Source organism: Phocoena phocoena, chromosome 2, assembly GCF_963924675.1.
Source record: "Phocoena phocoena chromosome 2, mPhoPho1.1, whole genome shotgun sequence".
NCBI classification, from domain to species: Eukaryota; Metazoa; Chordata; class Mammalia; order Artiodactyla; family Phocoenidae; genus Phocoena; species Phocoena phocoena.
Genome location: NC_089220.1, coordinates 142,094,386 through 142,116,590, shown reverse-complemented (window position 1 = coordinate 142,116,590; position 22,205 = coordinate 142,094,386). Strand labels below are relative to the sequence as shown.

Sequence of the window (22,205 nt, the reverse complement as noted above, 5' to 3'; positions counted from 1 at the left end):
CAGGAGGGAGAGAAGATGCCGACATCTCTCTCTTCCCCTGCTCGATCTTTTCCCAAGCCTCTCCTATCACTCCCACTTGCTTTCACTGGAGGTAAAACACCCAGCTTCCCGACTACATTTTGGGGTCACGTGCAGGTGCACTGAACGTCTTCCATTCTTTTCCACACTGGGGAAACCAAGAAAAAACAAACCCTCAACTCTACATTCCCTTTATCCTCACTCCCTTTTTCTTTGAGGATCCCGGGTCCGCACTGAGAAACGGCCGGGCCGGCCCGGACACTACGCTCGCACGGCAGCCGCTCTCAGCCCGGGCTCGCTCCTAGCTCCGTCCACGCCCTGCCGCCGCGGCGACCCGGGACCCCCACTGCCTAGAGTTGGCGGAAGAGGACGCCCGGACGCCTGCAGGCCCGCACTTACCGGCTGCCGCCGCCCAGCCAGCCCAGCTCGAACCACAGCGCCGACCACACCACGCGTATCACAAGCCCCCTGACCTCCGCGTCCACCTTACGCCCGCGCGCCGGGGGCGGGGCTGAGAACGCACGACCTTTGACCCGCCTGCGTCTCTGGCGCCGCCGGAAGCAGGCGGAGCATCCGTTAGCCGCGCCCCGCCGGTTACCGGGACTGAGCCCGGCGCGGTGGAGTTGTGGAAGCTGCGGCTGCGGAAAAGCTGTGGAGCTGGTCCCGCGAGCCGGGAGCATGAGGACATGGTGTCTGTGTCAGATTTGTACCTGCGGGTAAGAAACGGCCGGTGTGGCGGCCGCCGGGGATTGGAAGCGAGCTGGGGTCTCGGGGAACGGAGCCCTCAGAGTGGCCGCCCCGCCAAGGTGGAGGACGCGGGCCCAGCGACGTCCCACTTATCCCCGAGTCCGCAGGTGCTCGCTGTTCAGCCGCCAGCTACCGCGGGTTAAGCAGTTCTGCTTTGTCGGCTCCTATCCACGGGCGCAAACTGAAATGCTATGGCGCCAGGGGGATGATATACGCCTGTGGTAGCAGCGGCTGGATGTCAGGCTGCCAAGTGTGGAGACCTGATCCGACGGGGAGAGTGTATGCCCACAAAAAATTTTTTTAAATTTATTTATTTTTGGCTGTGTTGGGTCTTCGTTACTGTGCGAGGGCTTTCTCTATTTGCGGCAAGCGGGGGCCGCTCTTCATCGCGGTGCGCGGGCCTCTCGCTGTCACGGCCTCTGTTGTTGCTGAGCACGGGCTCCAGACGCGCAGGCTCAGTAGTTGTGCCTCACGGGCCTAGTTGCTCCGCGGCATGTGGGATCGTCCCAGACCACGGCTCGAACCCGTGCCCCCTGCATTGGCAGGCAGATTCTCAACCACTGCGCCACCAGGGAAGCCCCTATGCCCACAAAATTTAAAATAAATAAATAAAAGGAAACGGAAGGAGAGTAGACCGGTGTGCAAGTCTGAGTTTTCGACCTGTGTTAGGCTTTCTTCTGTTCCTAGCTTTCCATCCCCGCCTAACCATATTCCCGTTCCCAGTCCCATCCAGACTGCTTTCCTTTGGGATCTGACGGACTGAAAAGGTAGTAGGTAGTCTCCTGAAACCCAGAATTGGTCAGTGAGTCCTGCCTAAGCTGTAAGCAGTCATCTCCTTCCTCAGCTTCCTTGCTGACCCAGGGATTAGACGACTATTTGCTAAATAAATATTATGAATATGTCAATCCTGTCGTACTGTAATCCCCTCCAAAGGAAAAACACTTCACATGGTGATGGAAAGCAGTTTCCCCGTAGTTTCATGGTAAATGTTGTTTTAAATTACTAATCGGATGTAGATTAGAAGATAAGTCAGCCTTTGAGGATTTGATTCATATCTGAAAACCCTGACTGGCAAAAAAATTGATTAATTTTTTTTCTAATCTTTAAATTAATTTCTATCCAACCTAAGTTCCTTTCCCATCCAGCTGTCAGGAAATTTCAGTCTTCATTATGTTGGAGGCTTCCTTTTTCCCAAGCAGTAAAATGGTCCAGGGAGCAGAGGCATTGCCAATGCAAGAGGAGTCTCTCTGGGCTTTAAACATTGGTAATGCTTCCCACTGAAATGTCTCTTGCTGGAGTTCACATAATCCCTTCAAGAGTGGTGCCGCCGCTGCTTTGAAATTTATGTTTGAGGTACAAGAATCTTGGCAAAGCTGGGAGCCATTGTTGTAGGGTTCCACCTAGCCAACTCTTGATATCTGGCCACCTCCTGGATCACTGATAGAATGGGGCAAAGACGCCCACTCTTCTATGAACTCCTTCCCCCTCATCTTCTACCTCCTTCCTCTCTCTGGGGAATCGTCCCCTCTTCCCTCTTTTGCAGTCCAGGACCATCTGTTTCCTCTTAGGACCTCATTTCCAGCAGGACATCTGATTTCATCTCTTCATGAATTGTGTTTGAAAAGACAGGAGAACGTGTTGACTTCAGGCAGCTTATATCCTCAGCCCTTCCAAAAGTCCTGCAAGAAGGAAATGTCAGGGTCCTGACTACCTGCTTGAAATAAAGGAGGGGAAAAAAACAAGGAGAACAAACTCATTAATATTTCAACACATTGCCTCTCTTTAGGAGGATCAAGATTGTCAAAGAGACCACTTCAGGGAAACTTTGACCTGCATCTGCTACTTTTTCATCTTGCTGTTTGAATCTTTTTTTTTTCATACTATGTAACTAAATCTTTTCAAATGTCTATTTCTTTCACTCTATCAGTCAAAACAACCATCTATCTCAGAACATCGTTTTCTCTGCAATGTGTATATACAATTGCTCATGTGAGTTAAACTGTGATAAGTTATTTATGTTTGCATAGGCGACATCATTGCCCACGTGGAACCACAAGGATTTATGAAAATTCTGACTTGTCTTGTCCCACAGCTGAATATTTGGAAAACTATCCTATGTATGACAGTGTTCTTCCACCTCAGAGTCTGAAGCCCAAGGAAGAATTTCCAGCATATCTTTGTAAAATGGAAGGAATAACAACATTTAAGTAAGTATCAAGAAACTGTTTGCTTTACCTATTTTTCTCCCCACTCTTCTGGGTTTTTTTGTTTTTTGAATTTTTGAATTTTATTTTATATTTTTTATACAGAAGGTTCTTATTAGTTATCCATTTTATACATATGAGTGTGTATATGTCAATCCCAGTCCCACTCTTCTGGTTTTAATAAGGTGTTTTTGTTTTAAACTCTTTAAACTATTTAGTTGATTTAAGTTGAACCAGTTGACTAGTTGAGCCACAGCTTGAGGAAAACAGAAAGATGAGAATTAAGTTAAATGAGAAAAATGAGAAGGAAAGGGGATATATAAAAAGTTCTATTGATTGTTTTTGTTAACCTCCTAAAATCTCTTGAGTTTATCTGTTTTCCATTGTGACCAGAACCTAGAGGAATGCAGCAGCTTCCTAATGGTTATGTTTGTATCTACTCTAGCTTTTGCATCTCTGATCTGTTTTCTAACTTTAGCCAAGATGACCTTTTTATGTACTGTTTATTTTTTATTTTATTTTTTTATTGAAGTATAGTTGATTTGCAATGCTGTGCCAATCTCTGCTATACAGCAAAGTGACTCTGTTATACACATACAGACATTCTTTTTTTATATTCTTTTCCATTATGGTTTATTGACAGGATATTGACTATAGTTCCTCATGCTATACAGTAGGACTTTGTTGTTTATCCATCCTATATATAATAGTTTACATCTGTTGGGACTTCTCTGGTGGTCCAGTGGGTGGGACTCTGTGCTCCCAAGGCAGGGGACCCGGGTTCCATTCCTTGTCGGGGAACTAGATCCCGCGTGGATGCCACAGCTCAGTGTTCACATGCCGCAGCTGGGAAGCCTGCATGCCGCAACTGGAGATCCTGCATGCTGCAGCTAAGACCCGGTGCAGCCAAAATAAATTTAAAAAAAAAAAAAGAAAAAGAAAAAAAAGTTTACATCTGCTGATCCCAAACTCCCAGTCCATCCCTCCCCATCCCCCACCCCCCTTGGCAACCACAAGTCTGTTCTCTATGTCTGTCAATCTGTTTCTGTTCTGTAGATAGGTTCATTTGTGCCATATTTTAGATTCCACATATAAGTGATACGACTAGTATTTGTCTTTCTCTTTCTGAGTTATTTCACTTAGTATGATAATCTCTAGTCGCATCCATATTGCTGCAAATGGCATTGTTTTGATCTTTTTTATGGCTGAGTAGTATTCCATTGTATATATGTACCACATCTTCTTTATCCATTCATCTGTCGATGGACATTTAGGTTGGTTCCATGTTTTGGCTATTGTGAATAGTGCTGCTATGAACATAGGGGTGCATGTATCTTTCTGAATTAGAGTTTTGTCTGGATATATGCCCAGGAGTGGGATTGCTGGATCATATGGTAATTCAATTTTTAGTTTTCTGAGTAAGTACCACACTGTTTTCCATACTGGCTGCACCAGCTTACATTCCCACCAACAGTGCAGGAGGCTTCCCTTTTCTGCACACCCTCTCCAGCATTTTTTATTCATAGACTTTTTAATTGTGGCCATTCTGACTGGTGTGAGGTGGTACCTCATTGTAGTTTTGATTTGCATTTCTCTAAATACTTAGCGATGTTGAGTAAGATGACCTTTTTAAAATGCAGATCTAATCGTGTCACCTCCCTGCTAAAACTGCTGTTATATTTTCCCATTATATTTAATGTATACCAAAATCCCTTCATTGTTTGCTCCCTGCTTTCTTCTCTGATTTATTTTCACTGTAATGCCCTTTGCACTCTTACGGTTACATCTCATAGGACATGTTTCATTTCTTGGAAGTACCAGGCTTCTCTTGTCACAGAGCCTTCCAAGATACTATGTTACCTGCGTGGAATTTTTCCTGCCTCTTTACCCTAATTAATGCCTATTCAACCTATACCTCTTAACTCAGTTATCACTCTGAAAAGCCTTCACTGACACTCATCCAGTTTCCAGGCTAGGTAAAAGTCCCCTATGTAAGTTCTCAAAGCATCTGCCTGTTATTTATCATTAGATTAGTTTCAGTGTTCCATGAAAGCAGGAACTATGTCTGTTCTTATCTCAGCATTCTATTTCCAGAAACCTGTTACAATGCCTACTAGCTCATAGTAGGCACTCACTATTTACTCAGTGTGTGAAAGACAAAAAAGTCCATTTAAGCCTAAACTTTTCGTTTGGACTCAGCTTTTTTGATCTTTGTCAGCTCATGGGTTCTTTTCTCTATTTTCTTAATGTGTACACTGTATTCAAGGTACAGTCTTAGGTGTTAAGTATAAAATTATCAATAAAGAGAGGTTCTTGCTTTCCAGTAACTCATACATCAGCCTTCTATAATTTAGGGTTTTTGAAATGCTCTGTAACAACTTTAATTTTTAGTGCTATCCATTTTCTTTTCATTTCAGATATTTATTTTACTTATCTAGCTAAGGTGGAGACCTTCAAACTTTTACTGCAGTACTTATACCTTTAACATTTCAGACAACCCTTGCAGTGCTTTGGTGATTCCAGTTACTTCCCTCATACTTTGGTGTGATTTGGAATCATCTAGAAAGGTTAAAATTGCAGATTCCAGAGCTCCACCTAAAATAGTCAGTAGACAATGAAGTGGATCCCAGGAATATGCTTTTTTTTTTTCTTTTGTGGTACGCAGGCCTCTCACTGTTGTGGCCTCTCCCGTTGCGGAGCACAGGCTCTGGACGTGCAGGCTCAGCGGCCATGGCTCACGGGCCCAGCCGCTCCGCGGCATGTGGGATCTTCCCGGACTGGGGCACGAACCCGTGTCCCCTGCATTGGCAGGTGGACTCAACCACTGCACCACCAGGGAAGCCCAGGAATATGCATTTTTAACCAGCATTGCTGGTGATTCTATTGCTACAGACACAATGCAATGGGCAGGTATTGGACTGTTCACTGGGAATGACAGGGAACAGAAAGAAGGGCTTTCCCACCATGTTTATAGTCTTGTGGGAATGATAGTCCCAAAACAAAAATCAGGTAAACAAGATAACTACACATTATAGTAAATGAGATGAAGGAATTGAGCAGTTGGTTGAGATAGAGCAAATGGGAATGGTTGCTCTTTTCTCTTCACCTTTATTCCTTTCTTTCTTTTTTTTTTTTTTTTTTTTTTTTGCGGTACGAGGGCCTCTCACTGTTGTGGCCTCTCCCGTTGCGGAGCACAGGCTCCAGATGCGCAGGCTCAGCGGCCATGGCTCACGAACCTATCCGCTCCACGGCATGTGGAATCTTCCCGGACCGGGGCACAAACCCGTGTCCTCTGCATCGGCAGGCAGACTCTCAACCACTGCGCCACCAGGGAAGCTCCTATTCCTTTCTTTCTTGATGCCTTAATGATTCATAACGGAAATTTGAAATAAATTTCACACTATTCATATTTATTGAATAAAGATTTTTCATTTAACCAACTCGAAGTGTTAAAACCAGGAAAGTTTAACTGCTACATCTTTCTTTAAAAGGCAATTGCTTTTCAATTCTGGGCTTTCTCAGTTGCCTTGTTCAAGTAGCCTGTAATAGTAAACAAATAAAATAAAATAAAGAAATGTCCCAACTCCCAAAAGGTTCAAATACGCCAACAAAGTAAAACTTCCATTTCTTAAATCATCATCTTTCCACTTACTAAAACATTAGATCTTTTCTTCATAGTTTGACTAGGGAACTAGCAGTATTTCCAAGAGCCATATCCAAGGGGTTTGGAACTCTTGCTTGACTCCCTCATGGTGACCATGTTGACTAGGCAGTAGAAAGCAGCTGATTCATCTGTACAAACAAAGAATCATGTGTCATTCTGTTCTATACTTTTCTATAATATAGGAAGAGACTGTGTAAAGAGCAGATGTCTGGACTTGTACCGGACTTTTGATCCTTTATAGCATTACAGCTGTAGCACAGTAGATGATTGCCAGAGTTGGCAGGAAGTCTGCCCTGAAAGTATGATTCCAGACATGTCAAATGTTTTAGGAGGGCTTCCCTGGTGGCGCAGTGTTTGAGAGTCTGCCTGCCTATGCAGGGAACACAAGTTCATGCCCTGGTCTGGGAAGATCCCACATGCCGCAGAGCGCCTGGGCCTGTGAGCCATGGCCGCTGAGCCTGTGCGTCCAGAGCCTGTGCTCCACAACGGGAGAGGCCACAACAGTGAGAGGACCGCGTACCGCAAAAAAAAAAAAAAAAAAATGTTTTAGGATATATCAGATGAATAAGAGTGCATTTACCCTTTACTACTTCTCCATAGAAAGTTGCTTTGGGTTTGGAGGTAAACTTTCTAACTCTTAACTAATCTTACTAGAGAAACTAAGACTTCTAAGCTTTCTCTGTCCTCTCTACTTCCTGATTGCATTTTAGCCTATTCCTCTCTAGCTGGTATTTGGGAAGAGCAAAGAACAACTCAGATGTCTTGAGAAGCAGAGGTATGGGATTTCTACTATTATTTATCCACTAAATAATATTTCATAAGCATTCGTTAAGTGTCAGGTGCTATGCTAGGCACCTGGGATACAGTGGTGAGCAAAACAGTCATGATCTCTGTGCTCACAGACATTGCAGTCTCGTGAAGGTGGCAGTCAAAAACATCACTCAAAATAAGTATAAAATTGCAACAGTGATCAAATCTATGAAGGATAGGCGCAAGGTAACTTCGGATCCAGAATAAGAGGCTTGACTTTATCAGGGAAATGAGAAAAATGAGCTAAAATCTGAAGGCTGTAAAGCAATTAACTGGATTAAGACTGTAAGAAAGTGCCTTCCAAAGAGAGAGCAGCAGGTAGCAGGAAGGAGCATGGAAAGAAGGAAATTGTCCGAGAAGGCCAGCAGGAGCAGAGGGAGCAAGAGGAAGCACAGTGTGATTTGAAGCTAATGAAAGAGGCCATGTTCAGTTTTTTCTGTATCCTTAGAGCAATAAGAAGCTATTGAAGGTTTCTTTTCTTTCTTGTTTTTTGTTTGTATGTTTGTTTGTTGAGGGGGGTACGAAAGAGAGTTGAGGAAGAGGCTAGGGAGATGAGGACAAGAATGACCTGATCAAATTTTGTGTGAAAGGATTACTTTGGGTGCAGTGTAAGAAAAGATTGGAGAGAGAACTAGTAAGTGAGTTTAGGAAGGTATTGAATTGATTTGAATGAGCTATTATGAAAGCTTGGAATGGTGATGAGAGAGAGAAAAGCGGATTAAAGAGATATTTAAGAGGCAAAATTGACAGGAGTTGATGATGAACAAAATATAGGAGGGAGGTGAGGCATGAAGGGTTAGTCCTAGGTTTCTGAGTACAGCTGAAGAGATGGTGATGCCAGTCAGTAAAATAGGGAACAAGCCAATAGGCCCAGATTTGTTGGGGTAAAATAGTTTGATTAGGGGTATACTAAGTTTTGAGGTACCATTGAATATCGAACAGGCCACTGTAAAAACTGGTACGGAGCTAAGAGAGGAGGTCTGAGTGGAGATGTACGTGTGAGAGGTGTTTCCATATAGTTAGTAATTGCAGCTGTGGGAGTAGAGGCGTTGTCCTCAAGAGGGAACGTTGGGTGAGAAGAGGAGAGTGGGTAGCCCCAGTGTCGAGGAACTGCCCAACTTCATGACTGACTATAGGAGGGCGAAGCTGCGTAGGAGACCAAGAAGAAATAATGAGGAAGGCAGGGAGAGAGAATTTCTCAGAAATAGAGGGAGTGGGCAATAATGTCAATTAGGACTTGAGAGGTTAAGTAAGATGAGGACTAAAAAGGTCTGGTGGATTTAATCACATAGAAGTCATGGTGCACCTTCAAGCTGTGTTAGAGAAGTGACAGTGCTGGAAACCAGGTTGAAGTGGGTTGATGGGGGTGAGGAAATGGAGTTAACAAGTCTAAGAGGTTATATCGTGACTAGAGAAGGGATTCAGTGAGTTTTGGTTTTTGGAGCTTATGGACATATACAGAAAATATTGATTAATATAAGTTGGTTTAAATAAATGATACAATGAGTGAAACAGTCCATAATGTCCCAAAGAAAAAAAGCAATTTTGATGACTTTTAGTAATTTGTAGAGCTAACATATCATCCTTACTGTGTACTAAACACTCATGTGTATGCTCTACATACATGCATGTGTCAGTCCTTCAAACAACCCTATGAGGTAGATGGTATTATTGTCCTATTTTATATCTAAGGAAACTGGAGCATAGACAGGGTAAGTTACCCCACATCATAAATCTGGTGAATGACAGAGCCAGGATTTGGACCCAGGTAGTCTGATCAGTCTGAGTCTGTGGTCTCACCACCCCACCAGACAACCTCAGTGTCTGCAGTACTACCTCTGCCACATAATGTTATATAATGCCCAGGGTGGCTAGGGTACCATATGACTCCTATCCCTGGCAAGGGCTTCTGGGGATCTGAAGATGGATAAGACCCACATCAACACTATGAACATGATTTATGTCTAAAGGCCAGAGTTTAGACATAAATTATTTCTTTAATTGATTACTTAATGATGAGCAGAAAGACAGCATGACTTCAAGAAGAGAGCATGCCCAAATAGTTTATTAGAGTCTTTAATAGGATGAATAAGGATTTTGACAAAATGGACCCAGGTGATATAGTTAAAATTGTTTTCAGATTCATTAAATCTTTAACCTAAGATTTCCTTCCAGGTTAGGAAAAAATTCAATTATTTGAAGATTTTATTTATGTAAGATCCAATTAACTGAGGATCCATTGTAAAGCTGTTTTGAAAACTAGGATTTTTGACATTTATTTTTCTTATATGTAGTCACTGGATAGGACATAAAGGAATTCAATAATCTCTTTCAGGTAGCTTATCAACCATCACCATTTTAATATCTTCTTAGACTTTTAAAGTAAAAAAAAGTCTGGAAAATTTTAATACTGCATTGAAATACTTAGAAATAAAAGAATCTGTGAAGCTATGTTTCAAATTTATATATTTCAGGTCGGATTCTCGTCCTTATGAAATAGTCAAACAGCCTCGCCATGCACCAGAAGAATATAAACCAAAGCAGGGGGAGATTGATCTTGGTACTACCTACAAATGGCATCTTAATTCTTGTAGAGTGCAGCGTGTGGCAATAGCTCGGCCTTTGGAGAGACAAGTTAAAAAAGGGAAGTTGGATACTGTCCCAGCCTATAAAGGTAACTTGCCATTTCAAAAATTAAAGAGCCATAAAGCAAAAACTTACTTCCAGCTTTGAGATCTAACATCAAATCATGATTTTGGTGCATTGCCAAACTTAAGTCTCCGTGGCTTAGGAAAAACTTTTTTCTCTGTTGTCTAAATAGTATTGTATAGTGAGAAAAAAACAGACTATTTGCTTGATGGAGAGTTAAGAGACCTGGATTCCTGTCCAAATTCAGCCACTTAATTAGTTTTCTCTATCTCAAACCATGAAAACAAAGGATACCATTGAACAAGCATTATGTCATATTTGTCACATTATGCTACATGTAGTCGGCACCGTTCCTTTCCTTCCATCCCAGAATGAGTTGAAACTTTACTGAGCATACTGGAGCCTTTGAGAAAGTCAAATAAAGAGCAACCCTCTTCTCCATTCAAGTTCTGAACCAACCGATAAAGCAAAAGAGTTAGCAGGTAGAGAACCAAAATACTCCCTTTATACTGATAAAGGCTGGAATAGAGGATGAAGCTTGAATCTGTTAGCAGATGGTCCCTGATACTGAACCTCAGAATACAATAGGCTTGTCCACCCAGTGAGACAGTGTTGGAGCACCACATAGGCAACCTGCTCCTCCGAGACTTCCAGCATGGAATACCTTCTGCCTCCTGGCAACTGACTTGGAAGAGTAAGGACTGTACAACGTACGGCCAGTTTCTTTCCAAAAATCAATCTGATTATATAGTAGTCTGTTGCTTTTTGGCAGGGAGTAGGGTCCTTTATTTTTAAACAATAGGCTATCTTGTTCATATTTTTTCTGTATTTTTTTTGTTAATAATGTAATTGCATATTTAGGCTTAAAGCCTTTTCACTAGTTATGTGATATAACTGAATGGGTATGTCCTAATATAAAGCCCTTTTGTACGAGTGATGCCATCCACAATAAAAGTAATGATTTATACTTTAAACCGGTAATAACTGAATACATACTTTTTCTTTAAATGTCACTTACCAGTTTAATGGGTAACTAAAGTATATGGTATCAGTATGCTGTGATCTATATGTCAGCCCAGGAGGGAGATCTATACAAAGGACACATTTTTAAGACAATGCATGTGGTGAACAAATATATTGTTATAATCTAATATAGCATATAGTAATTGCTAAGATATATGTTTATTGGTATGCAGAGGAGATAGTGTATTGTGTAATAATTTGACATAAAAGATAATTGGTGAAATGTCTGTACTAGGTCTTTTAAACAACCGTAGTAAGATTTTCTTTTCTTTTTTGCCCCACAAAGTCTATTTAAAAATACAACAATATTGATATTCCTTGATGCTGTGACTATTTACGTATGACACATACACACATACACACCAACCCTAGTTCTGGCTTCTCATTACCTGGGTTTCCTATAGATGCCTGTACTTCCACTCCCGTAATCCAATGTTGAGGATTCCTGGGTTCCTTCTGGCCTTCTCTCTCCTCATCTTCCCTAGTGAGGAAAAGTGATCCTTGTATTTCCAGGTTATCAGGCATGAGACAACAAATACTAAGGGCCAAGGGAATAATTCGTCATTCTGCGTGATGATTGTACTGCAGGTTTTGTAGATACCTACTGAAGGACAGGTCTGTAGCTGAAGAGAAGTCACAATGGGAAGAGACTGTCACTGTCACCAAAGAATGAGAGAACAGAGCGAAGGCAGAAATGGGATATGATTAAAAACAAAAACGAAAAACTCTACAAGATGGTGAGAAGGGTGACATCTAGATTCTGGAGATGTGGTTCTGTGAAACTGGTGGCTCTTAGACAGAAACATACCTACCCCTAGCAGCCTTGCTTTAGAAATTCATTCAGATTAAAATGTAGATAATGAAAATAGGTCAGTATTTGATTTGATACTTTTTAGGGATTACTCTTCTGTGTGCAGGGCACTATAAGGAATAGAGATCTGAATTGAGCATGGTTGTTGACATTTAGAAACTTTACAGTTGAGATGAGAAAAAAGAGCAATAATAGCCTGAAGAATTAAATAGTCATCCGAGAAATAAAAATATGAGATATCACAAGAAGGGGCGAATAATTCACTAGAAAATTAATGGAACAATTAGGGCTTCAAACACTTAGACTAAGCAAGATATCACTCCAGGCTAGTCTGGGAATGCATCACAGACTAGTAAGTATTGATATATAGAAAGAGGAGGGATATCCTAAAAGCTAGGATGAGATGAGCAAAAAAATCATAAAGCCAGAAAAATAAGAGGGCTGTTCGGTGAACGTGGTGGGAACCAGAGAATTTCAGGATCTGAGAGATTGGTGTATAGTTCCAAAAATGTAGGTTGAGATCAGATTGTGAAGTCTTGGTTGTCAGACTGAGGAACTTAACATTTTTCTGGTAGCCACTAACATTTCTGAGTTCTGCTACCAGATAGGATATAGCAGATGGCAGAGAGCCATTACTTCCACTGAAACAGTTTAAAAAAATACATAAATTTTTAAAAACCTTTTTTAAATAGAAGCAAATAACTAAAATTACAGAGACAGGGGAGCCCTTCCTAGATGAGCTGAGATGGCCAACTGTGTACTTCTCTGGGAGCATTTGTCAAGTCTAGGCCAAGGCTGAAGATTAGGGTAGCATCAGCAGCGAGACCCTCCTAGGGGAAGGAGCAACTGACATGTAGGCCAGTGTGACCAACTAGAATCTGTAAATACCCCTGAAGTGTGACTGGTTTTCCTTGTGGGATGTCTGCTGAGTGATTAGGGGGCATGGTGGGCTAGAGGACTGGGCTAGAAAGAGCCCACAGAAATATCCCACAGTCTCACTTGGGAGCAGGTGCTTAGGGGAGAAAGTCCCACTAAAATGAAGGCTCAACCACAAACACATCACAGGTCTTGTCCTTGAAACTTGTAACTAGAGGAAGACTATGTCTAACTGAAGGTGCCGCTGAATGCCAGCCGCGCTCAGCTCCTGACTGGATCGAGGTGACCTGCCCCATATCCTACCTGCGTAACATAGGAAAGAGCAAGCTGTCTTCTGTTGAAAATAACATCGATTTTAGTTTCTATGGTTTTCTTATACATGACATCCAGCACAGAGTAAAACATTATGAGAACTATGAAGAATCAGGAAATATTTAAAGAGGTGATGGTCAAGAAATTTCCAAAATTGATGAAGGAATCAGGCTCCAGATTCAAGAAGCTCAACCAACCCCAGAATAAACACAAAGCCACGTCTGGCAACTGTCGTCAAACTTCTGAAAACCAAGTAAAGATAAATTCTTAAATTATAAATTCTAAAGATAAATTCAGTTAAAGAAAGCCCACGCGCAGCAAAGACCCAACGCAGCCAAAACTAAAATAAATAACTAAATTTATTGAAAAAAAAAGATTGAGCCTGGACCTGGACAACAGAGGAACACCCCCTCCACACACACACCCACCAGATTACTGAGCACTGAATAACAAGCAACAACAGTGTACCGTTGGAGAGGAGCAAGGTTACAGAGAGACATTCTGTGAGGTACAGGTGCAAAGAGAATGCCTAAAGCTGAGGATGGCGCAGAAATTAAGAAAACCAGCCCCCCTCTCCCCCCGCTCCAAAGCACAAGATAATGCCAAAGGAATTTAAAGCTGATGGTACGCTGAAGGTAAGCCTAGCAACAACAAAAGCCAAATCTAGCTCAGCTACTGATTGAGCTGACTTAACCTCCTTCACTAAAGCCCTGGCAAATGAAGATGTATATCCATTTCTGGACACAAATACTATTTATCCCAGTCTCTATTGTGCTACACACAATATCCAGCTTTCAAATACAAATTATAAATTGCACAAAAATAACATTTTATGCCATTCATTTACATATTATCTATGGCTGCTTTCAGGCTACAGTGTCAGAACTGAGTAGTTGCAACACAGACCATATGGCCCACAAAGCCCTAAATATTTATTTAATGAAAGTGAAAAAATATGATATTAAAATGTGTGGAATGTATCTAAAGCAATGCTTAGAGGGAAATTTATAGCATGAAATGTTTGTATTAGAAAAGAAGACAGTCTTAAATTAATGGCTTAAGGGTCCATCTTATGAAACTAGAAAAATGAGCAAATTAAGCCCAAAGCAAAGTAGATGGAAAGAAATAATGAAGAGCAGCAATCAATGAATCTGTAAACAGAAAAACAATGAGAAAATCGATGAAACCAAAAGCTGAATCTGTTAAAAGATAATAAAGTTGAATAACCCTAACCACGCTGACCAAGAAAAAAAAAAAAAAGACGCTAACTACAGATATAAAGAATGAAAATAAGGATCTCACTATAGACTCTGTAGAACCTTATTTTACATTATTGTTTCTTCTATTTCCTTATTCTTTTCTTTGATGATTTCATCAGGTTGCTATTCATTCCATGTTTGCCTCAAGAAGGCAAAAATGAAAATTTAGGAAGTAAAATTGACAGGATTGGAAAATGACTTGAAACAGGGAGAAGGGAGTGAGGGAGAGGAGATTAGCTGGGTGAAACCTTTACCTGAGATACCAAATTCAAAATAGTGTTTTCTTGTTGATGTGTTATTTGTGGGGAATATGAGTCTGAGCAAGATGGTGAATTCAGTTGGGGCATACTAAACTTCAGTTTACCTCTTGTACATCTGTATAGAGGTGTCTAGTAGGAAGATAGATATGTTGGTTTGGATTTGAAGAGAGGTCTGGAGTGGAGATTCAAGTTTGGGAGTCATCAGCTTATAGGTAGGGGTAAAACTGTGAGGCTCGTTTGATGATCTGTAGATTGAGAAAGAAAGGATAGAGCCCTCTGACTTTATAAAAATTGGCCCCAATTCCTTAGTGCCATAAGACAACACAGGGAACAGAGTCCCAACTACTAAAAGAACTCACATATGCAGCTGAGGACTTTTGTCCTCAAAGAAGAACCTAGAACAGCTCGCTATATAAGGATGGAGATGGAGCTCCGCATAGAAATGTTCATGGTGAGCAAACACATGCAAGCACCTCATGGACTTAAAACTGTTCAGGAGAAAGCAAGCTTCCTGTCTAGATTTTAGTGGCTAGAAAGCAAAAGAATGAGCTGAGGCAACTGGATTGCCCTTATCTAACAAGGGTAATACTGTAGCTGCCAAATGAGCAGACTGCATTGTTAGATGTGGATGGCATTATATTTTCTTTCCATAAGTGTCATAAGATAGTAAGAATAGATGATGTTAATAAAGACTGTGATGTTTTAAGGCATTGCTATAGAATGTTATTAATAAATATTCTAGAGCAAATAATTTTCTAGGCATATGAGCATAGGAATATTTATGAGAGGCAAATCAATTTTCTGCAGTTATCTGAAATTGATATTCTTGCTGACACATGCTGTCAAACCTTGTCTCTCAGTCTCCAAATTCTTGCTTCCGTTTTGAAAACCAAAGTTGTTTGTTAAGGGAGAAATGTTCTCTTTTTCTCTCATGAAATTAACATCGTTTTCTTGTAGACATTTTGGCAACAAAGGCTCTCCCTGTATGTTTATAAGGAACCATAGGTCTTCAATAACATCCTATGGTTTCCTTTTAGTTACTGAAAAATAGTGCTATAATTTTATACTTTAGATGGCAAACAACAGAGATGCCTTCTTGGTGCCTCAAGAAAAAGTGAGTTTATGGTAAAGCTCTATGTGAACTGGAAACGGAAAGCTATCGGGTACAGAGGAAGCTTGAGGGAAGAGCTGCTCCCTTCATCTCTGCCATGAGCTACATGGCTTCTCTCACAGCATCTTCACTTCCCTTTACACGTCTTCTCTGACTGCCATTCTACTAACTGGCCTCCTCTGACCATGCATCATCTCTGTTTCCTTACAAGTCTATTGTGAAGTCTTCAACTTACCATAGCTCTCCACTTCTGCTTCATGGCATCCTTTTACATTCTTCTCCCACTTTTATCTGGCTCCGTATTTTCAAATTTAGGTTCACAAGAATGAGAATGTGCTTGACCCAGGTCATCTTTTCTTGCCAAGTTGTTTCTTGCCAGGTCTCTACTACCCTACAGATCGCCTGCTCTTAGGTCAGGTGTCCACTCTCATTCACACATTTGTAGCTTGAGGGTGGTGGGAGTAATCATTTGGTTGAAGACCTGGCAATCTTGGCAGAAATGCCTATGGCTGAGGAATTTGTCTCCTCAAAGGAGGTATCCACATAACAAGCATTTGAGTTTTGGCCTTTCCAATAAACAGTGCATGGACTTTAGCCTAGACTCCAATTCTTTATCTTGCATATCTTCTGTCTTTTATAAATTAATTTTTGGTATTTAGAAATACATATTTTGGGGTGAAGTCAATTCTGTAGTACTTCTCAGCCTTCCACCTTTCTTATCTAGAAATGGAAAACCTAAATAACCCTCAGTTGAAATATAAGCACTTCAGTTTTCCATCCATGGTCTAGGTAAGCTGCAAGAAGCAGAATTAAGGTATTTAACACTAAATCCCAGACTCAGCTCTGCTATTCATTTCTAAATTCCACGTACAATTTCTAACATTTTAGAAAGCACTCAGTTTTTGCCCCTTACCTCTAGATGACCCTTTAGCATTCAGGAATGCCTTGAAGCCCGTTTTCTCCAGAGGAAAAGTTGAAGCCAGTGATCTTTCTGGGACAGTACCAGTTACCCTGTAGCCTGTGTCTTTGCTCAGGGAGTCCAGTAGGCTTCCTAGGGTACAATGGAGTTGAAATTTTCTCTTCTTTGAGGAGTCCCTTCGAAGCAAGGAGTAATACCTACATCATTTTTGCCCACACATGAGGGCCCTTGATTTTATGGTAATCCCTAGATTTCATGTTTTACTTTAGCATTTTGTAAGTTAGAGCAAAAATCCCAACCAGTTCCTGGGAACACAACCATAATCTCCTAAACTCTGTCTTCACCCAAAACACAACCTTCTTGGCTTTCAAAAACTATCAACCATCAGGCTCAGATGTTCCATTCCCTGATGTAATCACAAGAATCTTAAAGTGGGAAGTTACGCGTATTAAATTGGAGTATAGGGAAAGGAAAGTGGAAGTGAAGAAAAAAGCGTAAATCTGAGGGGAATCAGTGAAACTTCATACTTGATTGGTGTTCAGATTTCTAAAAGAAATGAAAGGATGGCAATGAGAAAAGTCAGTCATGATTTTTAGAAGGTGGTTGTTTTCTTCAGTATTTACACGTGCTATTTTTTTGTTGTTTTTTAATTTTCAAGATGATTATAGAGCTTGGGACATTCAGAAAAGTGAACTTTATAAACAAGAACAAAATTACTATCCCCCTACTGTGAAATTTGGAAACAACATTTCAGGATGACTGTGTACCTTGTGAGATAAAGCCTAGGCAAAGCTTTAAACCCAGCCCTGCAGTCAAACGTTCTACAGTCCCCTTTAATGGTGATACAAGTCATCACCTTGATTACGTACCTCATCAGCTAGAATTCAAGTTTGCGAGGCCAAAAGAAGTTTACAAGCCAACCAACCAACCAACCTTTTGAGGATCTCACAACTCACTGATATGACTTCCAGGGGCTTGTTGGTGAAAATGCAAACATCTGCAGACCTCCATACACCAGAGTGTCCCAAAATGCTCAATTTGAAAGAAGCACTGAATTCCGTGACAGTTTTCAACTATGGGAAATCCCACCACCCGAAGTCAAGAAAGTAAAAGAGTATGTCCCTCCCGCAGGTATCGTGCAATTACACAGCACAAGCCACATCGATTATGTTCCATATGAGGCCAGATGTGTTGTTCCCTCCCATCAGGCCAGCTTCTCGTAGAAAAAATAACAGTTTTCCTTCCCAAGGAGAAAGCACCACGAAGGAAGATTTTCCAGCACGGGAAAGTTGTTGTCAAAGATTTATTAATATTAAGCAGGAGCAGCAGAGCCCCAACCTATCTGGGAAATTTGATGGTTTGAGCACTTTCAGATCTCACTATGTGCCACATGAATTGATTCCAACAGAGAGTTGCAAACCTGTAAATGTTCCCTTTAAGAGTTCTATTCCATTTGATGACGTAACCGTGTACTCTCCCAAGTGTGCACCAAAGAAACAGGAAATCTGCCCTGCCTAGTTATCCTTCTCCTCCAGGTTATACCTTTGAACATACAAATTCCCAAGGTCATAAATTCTTCCACACGATCGCTCCCACGGCTGAAGGCCTTCTAATCATCAAATCATATTTAAAAGGAAGCTAACTAACAGAACGTTGGTTTCCCAAGGGCAAAAACAATTTTCTATGGTAGAAGAAAAAGTTTATGAGAGCTGAAAAAAATCATGTTTTAAATTTTTAAACGAGATTTAGAAAATTTGTTACAGGAAATCAGGATTTAAAAAAAAAATTATTTATTTATTTATTTATTTTTGGCCACGTTGGGTCTTCGTTTCTGTGCACGGGCTTCCTCTAGTTGCGGCAAGCGGAGGCCACTCTTCATCGCGGTATGCGGGCCTCTCACTGTCGCGGACTCTCCTGTTGAGAAACACCGGCTCCAGACGCGCAGGCTCAGTAGTTGTGGCTCACGGGCCCAATTGCTCCGCGGCATGTGGGATCTTCCCAGACCAGGGCTCGAACCCTTGTCCCCTACATTGGCAGGCAGACTCTCAACCACTGCGCCCCCAGGGAAGCCCCAGGAAATCAGGATTTTAAAACCCATTTTGTATTAATACTTTAACCAAGTTTGTTCTTTAATATGCGTTCTGAGAGTTGCGTAATGTACATTCCCATCCGAACTATTTTAATCCAAACATACTTTCTGGTAGCTTGCCTCAATCTACTATCATTTGTACGTGTGTTTATAATTATGGAAATTATAGGGTTATTCATATATGAATTATTTATAAGTGCCTTAGGACTAATAGAACACCATTGAAAATGATACATGGATTATTTTCATTGAAAATGATGCATGGATTCTTTTTTCAATACAACAGTATTTTTTCCCTTAGATTTCAAGGCATCTGCATAGTGAACCCTGAGTCAAGTTTTGGTTGGCAGTGTCAAGATGGCTACACTGCTCCTCGCTGTGTTCAAGTTAGAAAGAGGCATTGTGGTGTGACAAGTAAAGGCTCTGTGGGTTGGGAATCAAAGCACCTGAGTTCAAGTTCCAATGAAACCAGTTTCTACTTGTGCCATCCTAGGCAAGTGACTCTTGTCTTTGAGCCTCAGTGTCTTCATTTGTCAAAGAATATCTGCTCTTCCTACCTTCAAAAGTTTTGCTCTGAACATCAGGTCATGTGATACAACATAATGCATAAAGTAAAAGTGCTAACCAAAGGTCAGGGATTATTACTAAGTTGCTCGATCTCTTTCTGTACCTGTTTCTCTGTTTTCAAATTAGGAGAATTACCTACTCAACACTCACTTTCTGTCCTGTAGCAAGGATTGTAAAATAACGTAATCTGCTTCGAGCTTACAAGTAGTATGATTTCTGAGATGAGACTTGCCCTCTAAAGCTTCACAAGCACCCTAGAAGTTCTTATAGAGAATGGAGAGCTTGGATGGGGCGAATAATGTGGTTCGAATGACAGTACTTCCAAAAAGGAAAAAGCATTTGCGAGAGTAGTTTAAGGAATGACTGACAGCTCTGAAGAAAATTTTCATGGTAACCTCAGGTAATTATGCACCTAATTGCTGCTCCCAGAATCAAGGTGCAGAAGAAGAATCAGGCTTGGTATGGGCACAATTATGTCCTCCTCCTCCTCCAGTGTGAAGACAAATGCCAAGAAGGGAAGGAGGGAAGGAATGGTGCCATTAAGTGAAGTAGAAAGAACAGACTGCAATTATAAATGCTGAGACTTTCCTAATGAATTAAAATCTTAGTGGGTGTTTTTTCTTTGATCAATGATGCATTATGGGATAATATGATTTATTTTATCTTTTCGGTCTTTAGTAGCTTTAGAACTGTTTCAAAATATATACTTAACTGAGAACAAGTCCGTCATCATTTGGTTAAAATACTTTTCATTATGTGGAAGTAGTTTGTTTTTATTTACTTTCATATTAATTAGAGAAAATTATGTTGAATTGATATATTAGTCATAGTAATAGAGCATCATTAAATGAATTTTCATGAAATCATTTCTGCAACAAATCTCTGGAAAAGAGATCTTGTTAATAAAGTATTTTCCAGGATAAGCTCTACATAATTCTCACACACACACACACACAGAGTCACACAGCATTTTAACAGCACTGGAAACTAGTAATATTATTATTTAACTATCTGCCAGATTTAGAATGAATTTCCACTAAGCCAAACTTGGATAAATCGGATGAAGGAAGCAGGGCATTTGGAGACAAAATTTCCGCCCCCACCCCATCCCATCTCCATCCTGTCTCCCTGCATGCCCTTGTTGTGGAGAATGGGACCACAGAATGAGACAGAAAGGCTTTGTAGTTTATAAACCCTGCAGGGACAACAACGCTATGAGTGCACCCTAATGTAAACTATGGACTTTGGGTGATTATGCTGTGTCAGTGTCAAGTTGCCCATTGTGACACAGGTACCCTCTGGTGCGGGCAATTAATAGTGGCAGGCTGTGCATCTGTGGGGGCAGGAGGTACAGGGTTACTCTCTGACTCTCCATTCAATTTTGTTCTGAACCTAAAACTGCTCTAAAAATCAAAGAATATTAAAAACAAAGACTGCATGGCAGGAAGAAAGGAGGGGAGTGTTCAGCAGTCAGAGGTTGGGAAGCCCGTACCCCAGCCCCTGAATACATCAGATTTACAGACTTCCTTTCATACAAAACTATCTAAGGCCCTCTCTGAGAATTGCTGTGTGAGAGGAGTCTGGTAATATGAAGCGAGGAGGAGACCTCTGGACATTCATCAGAGAAGGGGAAGGTGAACCTTGTCATCATAAGTTAGTAAACTTCAAAAAGGCTGTTTAAAAAGAGTGCTGATAATGTACCTTTCAAAGGGTCACAGTGTCCAATAAAACATGAAGAAACGTCCATTTTGTTAAGGCTTTAGCTTTTCTTCTCTCTCCACTCAGTGGTGTTTTACATGGATGGGCAGATTTTCACCCTATGTCACAGACCTAGGACTTTGACCAGTGTCGCCCCTCCCCATCATCCCCTTCAACAGGGTACACAGTTTGATAGCTGCCAGGGCTATCTTTCCATCACCTCCAATGTCCCCATCAATACTACTTTATTTGTAGCCATTATGGAACTATAATGACAAATGACACAGATTTGGTTGGAGCAACTGGAACACTCATATATCGTTAGTGGGAACAGCCACTTTGGAAAACAGTTTTCTAGTTTCTTATAAACATGCACATACCATATGAGCCAGCAAATCCACTCCTCGGTATTTATCAAAGAAGAATGAAAACTTAGTTTTACACAAAAGCCTGTACGTGAATGTTTATAGAATTGTATTCATAATCACCCCACGCTGGAAACAACCCCGAGGTCTTTTAACTGGAAGAATGATACACATCTATAGTATACCCATACGAAGCCAATTCAAGGAACAAACTATTGATTCACCCAATATCACACATGAATCTTAAATGTCTTTTGGTCAGTGAAAGAAGCCTCAAAGGCCACATAATGTATGATCCCACTTGCATGAAACTCTGGAAAAGGTAAAATTATACGGACAGAAAATAAATAATGCCAGGGGGTGGGGGTGGAGAAATTATTGACTACCAAGAATCAAGGTAAGGGAATTTGGGAGGTGATGGAACCGTTATGTAAGAAACTGCGCTGGTCGACAAACAACTCTGAATTTGTCAAAACTCTTGGAACTGTAAAGCACAGAGGCAATTTGACTGCATGTAAAATTATAAAAACCGTCACCCAGGAGGTGGGGAGAAAGCAAGGAGGAATGCAGACTGTGACAAATGAGGATGACTGTACTACAAATGAATCACATAACCACACTGCAGGGGGTGGGAAGGAAGGGGATGACCTAAGTCACTCTGGAAGAGGGTTCTCACTGGACACCATAAGGCAGTAGACAAAAAGAATACTATACAAATACTGTACTCTACTTGGTAATTTCTTTTTTTCCTTTCACAGGGGTATGCGTTAGCAGCTCTGAAACTACGTGTATAATAAGGCCAAACGAAGAAAATATATTGCAG

At 41.1% G+C, this 22,205-nt stretch overlaps 1 protein-coding gene across 1 annotated transcript; it reads left to right on the top strand.

The window, feature by feature from the left end:
- The first annotated feature begins 699 nt into the window (after positions 1–699).
- Positions 700–18,305, top strand: SAXO2 (stabilizer of axonemal microtubules 2). Its single transcript, XM_065871774.1, is given in 8 exon segments — positions 700–734; positions 2,793–2,972; positions 9,918–10,117; positions 17,322–17,406; positions 17,408–17,582; positions 17,584–17,862; positions 17,864–18,178; positions 18,180–18,305. Coding segments are annotated over 7 exon segments (1,272 nt in total). The 5' UTR covers positions 700–734; positions 2,793–2,880.
- The last annotated feature ends 3,900 nt before the right edge of the window (positions 18,306–22,205 follow it).